This window comes from Limulus polyphemus, unplaced genomic scaffold, assembly GCF_000517525.1.
Source record: "Limulus polyphemus unplaced genomic scaffold, Limulus_polyphemus-2.1.2 Scaffold1854, whole genome shotgun sequence".
Taxonomy (NCBI): domain Eukaryota; kingdom Metazoa; phylum Arthropoda; class Merostomata; order Xiphosura; family Limulidae; genus Limulus; species Limulus polyphemus.
In genome coordinates, this window is record NW_013667464.1 from 190172 (window position 1) to 196282 (window position 6111).

General features: G+C 30.4%; 2 protein-coding genes across 4 annotated transcripts in view; one reads left to right on the forward strand and one right to left on the reverse strand.

The window, feature by feature from the left end:
- Positions 1–2755, forward strand: part of LOC106465164 (nucleolar protein 8-like) — a 28186-nt gene extending 25431 nt beyond the window's left edge. For both annotated transcript variants that reach the window (XM_013925366.2, XM_022392997.1), the window contains exon 13: positions 2104–2755. In XM_013925366.2, coding sequence (XP_013780820.1) covers positions 2104–2211 — 108 coding nt within the window. In that variant the 3' untranslated portion in view covers positions 2212–2755. The remainder of the gene's footprint in view (positions 1–2103) is intronic.
- A 946-nt stretch (positions 2756–3701) lies between these two features.
- LOC111087191 (LIM domain and actin-binding protein 1-like) overlaps positions 3702–6111 on the reverse strand; it is a 9386-nt gene continuing 6976 nt past the window's right edge. Inside the window, exons 1-2 of one of the 2 annotated variants that reach the window (XR_002611905.1) lie at positions 5296–5402; positions 4860–4949 (exon numbers count right to left, since the gene is read on the reverse strand). Coding sequence is in view for 1 of the 2 variants with exons in the window: in XM_022392998.1 (XP_022248706.1) it covers positions 4803–4949 (147 nt within the window). In the remaining variant the exon portion in view is untranslated. Of the gene's footprint in view, positions 4950–5295; positions 5403–6111 lie in introns of those variants that run through there. The other variant, XM_022392998.1, reaches the window with a different exon arrangement.

The following is a 6111-nucleotide window of genomic DNA, read 5'->3' on the forward strand; positions in this document are numbered from 1 at the left end:
GAATGGAGCTTAACCAGTAGAGAGCTCTAAATAGCACAGTAAGTTGGATTGCCAGTTGATAGCATATTAAAGGTAGCATGTATTTTTTTTGCATACAATACCATTTTCTATATCTGTTTTATTATAATTTAGGGGACCAACCAATATCTATAATAATAAAAATATAAAAATAATCAAAATTTTAAACAGTCTCTGTTAATGAAAGTAACTTTAAGTAAATAATGTAGTATATCTTACGTAGGGAACATAGAAACACTAGTTGCGTGCTTGAATTTCTTTCATAGAATTATTTTTCTCCGTAAAACGTAACATTAGTATAACATGCCTGATACTGCTTCAGTTCTCCATAACACCTTTTCACCACAGAAAACTCATTAAGCCTCTCCACAGTGTAATTTAGAGGAGAATGACATTTGTGAATGTAATAAACTTGTGATGACACATGTTGTTGTTTAAACTGTGTTAAAGTAGTAACAGTAAGTTACTTATAGTACAACCAAAAACCAATGTTTATGAAGATGCAAAATAATATGTGAATTGTTCATGACAATGTTAAATGTATTACAAAGAAAACAACATTGCTAGCCATACTATGACGTGAGCCTAGCACTACCACTCTCTTTTTAACTAACCTCTGATGCCTATCAGTAGAGCTGGCTACGAGAAGTAAAAAATGACATTCAGTCTTCTGTAAAAGAACATTGATAAACCTCTAGAAACTTCAGTAATAATGCTAAGAAAGGAGAGCTACAACACTTGTTAATATGTCAAAGAAAGAAATTATCCAAAACTAAAATCATAAATAATATTCAACGTTAAACTGGTATACAAATCCTGAGGATGACGTTGTAACGTCGAAACATGTAGAGTTGTCAACTTTTTGAAGGCCATAAGTAGGCCTAAATAAAATTGTGTACCAGTGTAACATTGAATATTATTCATGATTTTAACTTTACACATAAGTGCCAAAATACTATAAGTATCAAAAACTAATTTAACTAAACTAACGATGTAATGAACCTTTATATAAGCACTATTAACTATATAATAAGAACATAGATTAATGGGAGATAAAAACTAATGGTAATCAGTTGGTTCACTGTCAGCCTAAACAATATCCAAAGGAATTAAAGTGTAGATGTGAAAGTGTTTTAAAGGTAAAACTCTGTAAAAATGTCTAAACCCAAAATCAGTAGCAAGAATATTATTGAATTCAAGGAATTTTGTTTTCAAAACATGCAACAAGAAATCTCATTTGTGAAAAATGAGTGAATTTATGAGCTCTGTTCACAAAATCTTGTACGTTTGAACAAATTCTATTGTATCTGGTAAGGTGTGAGTAGAAAGTATTGTAACATAACTTGATTGTATTTGGAAATAGAAAGTTTACAACTTAAAAAGTTGAAAATTTCCATTCTGTTAAAACTTTAATCTTGAATGTTAAGTTAATGATGCTGATATCTAAATCCAGATAATTGTGCTTTGTTTCTAGTGAAAGAGCTAATTTTCTAGAGTCAAATATGGTGTTACAATAAAATGTATAGTTGGCTTATTTTGTGACTACAAATTGCTTTAATATATTAGATCCATAAGCACACAGAATAAGAAGGTAGATATTTGTACTGATAGTTAAACAAGATTATGTAAAATACCTCGAGTAGATAGTGGCTTTATCTTGGTTGAAAACCAATATTAAAATGAATGATTTTTGTTAATCAATTCAACTCCTCATTTATTGTTTTCCCATTTTGGAGGTACAGAATGGGAGAAGATCCCTCTGTTCCTTGATTTGAGCACAGTTAATTCGATAATCACACAGTGACGTTCAAAGAAATCATGTCATCGAGCTGGCAATCCAGCTTACTGTAATATCTGGATCTTTGGTAAAGTATAAGAAACTTTTTCTCATTCAAGTATCCAATGGTTAAAGAAAGATGGCTGGTATCAGTCATAATTTGATTGCCAACAGTGAAATATTGATTGCTTGATGAATGGTATTTATATTACTGGTTATTTATGTCATACAAAGTCTAAACCGCATGCACATTTAAATATGTTTTGATAAGATATGTTTGTATGTTCATCTAATTTCATTATATTTAGAACTTACAAGCCAAGAGGAAGAAAGCACAGCATGGAAAGAAGATAAGACTCAGTAAAGGAAATCCTTTTAAAGGAATAAAGCAAAGAAAACCTCAGTTTTATTCTTGAAAAATTTCTAGAATAATAATAAAATTTTGATAATATTTTAATTGCCTAAAAATTTAACGTTTATGAGTAAGTGTTGTTATAACTGTTCAAAGATTTGTTCTTAAAGATTTCTGCATTAGGTGATAAGACCCAACCAAACATGACAAAAAATCTAGAGAAGAAAAAGAATCTTATAGAAACTGCAGTAATTCAATGATTTTTATTGCATTGATTGTATAAGGAGTACGATAACATTTATGGTGATATTTCTGCTTCTGTCTAGAACGGTAGTTTTCTAACTGTACGAAGCCATCGAACCCTCTTATTTCATTCCTTCCATCACAGAAATCCAAACCTTAACTCACCTTTAAAGCCTTGTTAGAAGTCATGCCTTCTTCCTCTTGTATCATACTTACATGAACATAGGCAAATTTATAGATGTATGAATATTTCTTATTTTGTTTGCTTGTGTATGTAACTGTGTGGAGAAGACTGAATATCAAATGACTCGTGATTTAAAAAAAAAGTCTGTGATGGGTTAACATTCAAAAGTTAAAAAAAAAAACTGCCATTACCTGTTGTCTTTGTGGGGAATTCCTGATGACATTTCATGGAACCATGGAGTTCTGTGGAACACAATTTGAAAACTACTGGACTAGAAGAAATTATTCAAATGATATCATTCATTACAGACTGTAAATTTTTTATGAAACTTGTAGTCCATCATTCACAGAGCACTTTATTACCCCATTTTGAAAATGAAATAAAAAAAATAATCTTGGAGAATTATGTAATAGTTACATAACAGAGTATTAAAAACTGTTTTATGAGCATGATAAATTTTATGGAAATGTTTTTCTCTTTTCCTGTTCAGTATATTCCAATCTATACAGAGTAGAGGTTGTAGTTTATAAATTTTAATATTTTTTAAAGTATTTTAGTAAACTGCACATCTTACCAAATTTTTTTAAGTCTGAAACTAGAATTTCTGAGAGAGTATCAGAAGTTTGTCATAAATCAGTTTTTGTGACGCTTAATTTTCAAAGGAATTGTTTGCGTAAATAATCTTTTTATGCCACTCAGTCAATAAAATATCTGTACAACTTTGAAATAATGAATAAAATGATTGGTTTTAAATCTTTCTTTTCAACCAAACTTAGCTGTATGGTTGATATTTGTAGAAGAGTAGTTTCTACCATTTTGTAAAATCTTTATTACTTTCGGGTTAACCTTTGATTTTAAGTTTCAAAAATATCGTTTTTGGAAGTAGTATTTTTATTTGTTTCTTGGTATTCACGTTTATTATCTTTCACATCCGAACTTTTCAGAACCAATTGTAATTTTTCTACCACTAAAGTTGATAATTATTATAAAATTACATTTTTTATTGAAGAGATTCTGAATTTGTGTGGTTATTTAGTAACACTTCATAGATGTAAGCATCTGATGACCAGTAAAATACAATTGTTCACAAGTGAATAATTGTAGTAATATATAACATAAACAGGATATTGACCAGAAACAGTTTTTATTAGCAGTGAAGATCTTCAGGCAACTGTTCATCGTTAAAGAAAGATGTTTATCTAAACTAAAGTGACCAGATATATTTCATCAAAATACATGTATCTAAGACAATAAGGGATAATGTAAAAATTATAAAAATGAACTTTCAGTTAGAATAATACTATGTAGCAGAGCTTGAGCTTAATAATATATATAGCGTTGTTGTAATGATACATTTAATTCTTTAATAATGTTTTAATTAGTAAAATAATTGTAAGGGATATAATGATCCTTTTTTTATATTAATGGTATAGAATAATTATTACTTATTTTAGAGTTTCATAAAATAACAAATAATCTTCATACTTGCTTGTTTTTCCTTTGGAAAATGGGGTGGTCCTGACCCATGAACACTACTCACCTATTCACCGTTTGTATATTTCACATTTTAGAAGTAGCAGTTTTTTTTAAAATGTGCCCTTTCTCAATATTTGTTGTTGTTTTTTTTTACCAAAAAATAACGGACTTCGTTTTGAGATGGTGGTTCGAAACCTAGGAGAAATTATTTACGTTATTTTTATATTTTGTTACTACTATATATTATTAGGAAAAGTATTGATGCTGTCTTCTTGAATAAGTTGTGATACTGAAGAAAAAATATGAATGCAATATGCTAGGTTGTAGTTTATTTGAAGATTAGGCGATATATAATCTGCATCAGTGTTCTTTTTTGATAAATGTGTTTAGCCATAATATTTACATAATATCCTATGTAACTACAGTGAAATTGTTTTAACAGTTAAGTTTAACATATAAAGAAGGAAACCACATTTGAAATTAATCACGTAATTAAGTTATCCCAAGGCGAAGCCAATAAAACCCTCCTTAAAATGATCATTCGATTACTTCAAAAAGTAATTCTCAATTAAATTACTTTGAAATTAATATCTAATAATATCCCTTATTTTTTAAGCTTGATTAAACGTGTAGATATTTTTCTTTTATCATGTATATATAAACATTTATAAGCAAGACAAAAACAGGTCACATTGAGGTTGTTGCCTTCTAATGGGCATCGTGTTTCAGCATCTATAATTATTTGTTTTCAGCTAAAAATAACGCAGTCCAATAACGTCAGATTTAATTACGTCCGTCTTCTTTAGGTCATACTTAATAGACTCTCGTGGTTTTTCCCAGACTATTCTGGCTCCCAACTCTGATCGGGCACTTGTGGCGCTACTGTTGAATGAATCTTTCTGGAAGAGTAGAAATATATCTTGGATAGAAAGTTTAAAGACAGGGTTATTGATAATGAAAAATAGTTTTATATTAAAAAATAAAAACGAGCAAGCTAGAATAACTTTCCCTTACTTAAATTGAAATAGTAGATGTTATAAAATGTTTAGGCTTATGAGCTGATAAAAATTTAAGCTGGAAACAGCGTATTAAGGATTTGGCACAAAAACCGAGATTTAATGTTCACTAAAATTTATTATTTGAAAAATTGTTAATCGTGAAGATGGTAATAATTCTTTATTTTCCATTAATGCAATCAGTAATTCAGTATGGAATTTTGATGTTGAGAGGAACTTATCCACCTACATTAAAGCTGGTTGTTTCATTACGGCATGGCAAGGTGGTTAGGGCGCTCGACTCGCAATCTACGAGTCGCGGGTTCTAATCCCCGTCACACCAAACATCTCGCTCTTTCAGCCGTTGGTAAAAGATTAGCCCAAGAGTTGGCTGTGGGTGGTGATGACTAGCTGCCTTTCCTCTAGTCTTCCACTGCTAAATTAGGGACAGATAGCCCTCGTGTAGCTTTGCGCGAAATTCAAAAACAAACATTACAACAATATCAAGAAATGCTTAAACGATGTTTGAGAACATAAACTCATCAGAATACACTTCATCAAGATCAAAACTTCTTGATATTGGATAAAACTAAACTAAGATTGGCTGACAAACTAACAGTATGCACACGGTCTCTGGAAATTACATTAACAAATCTCTTAATACATCTAACAGTTTTGCTGGCATAATTTTCGGACATCTTATATTGCTTAATACAGATAATACATATTTGTGCCACTAGGGGGCAGATAATACCCGAAGAAGAAATTCGATGACGAGGAACCCACTTTGAGACTAATAATGGCTGGAGACGGCTTGAATGGGTAATGAAGAAAAACTTTAATATAAGTTTAACATAAGACCGAACAATGTTCCTCTATCAATAAAACTCTTCCTTGCGCTTATAAATCATTGTTTGTCTACCTATTATTTTAGATTAGTTTAATGCGTTTACAGGAACGTCGAGAGCTAGCACGGGCCCCTTTCTCTCTCTCTTTTTTAACATTTTCAAGAATTTATTTAAAAAAGATCCAAAATTAGGACAGCAATGAGCTCATAAACCAGACA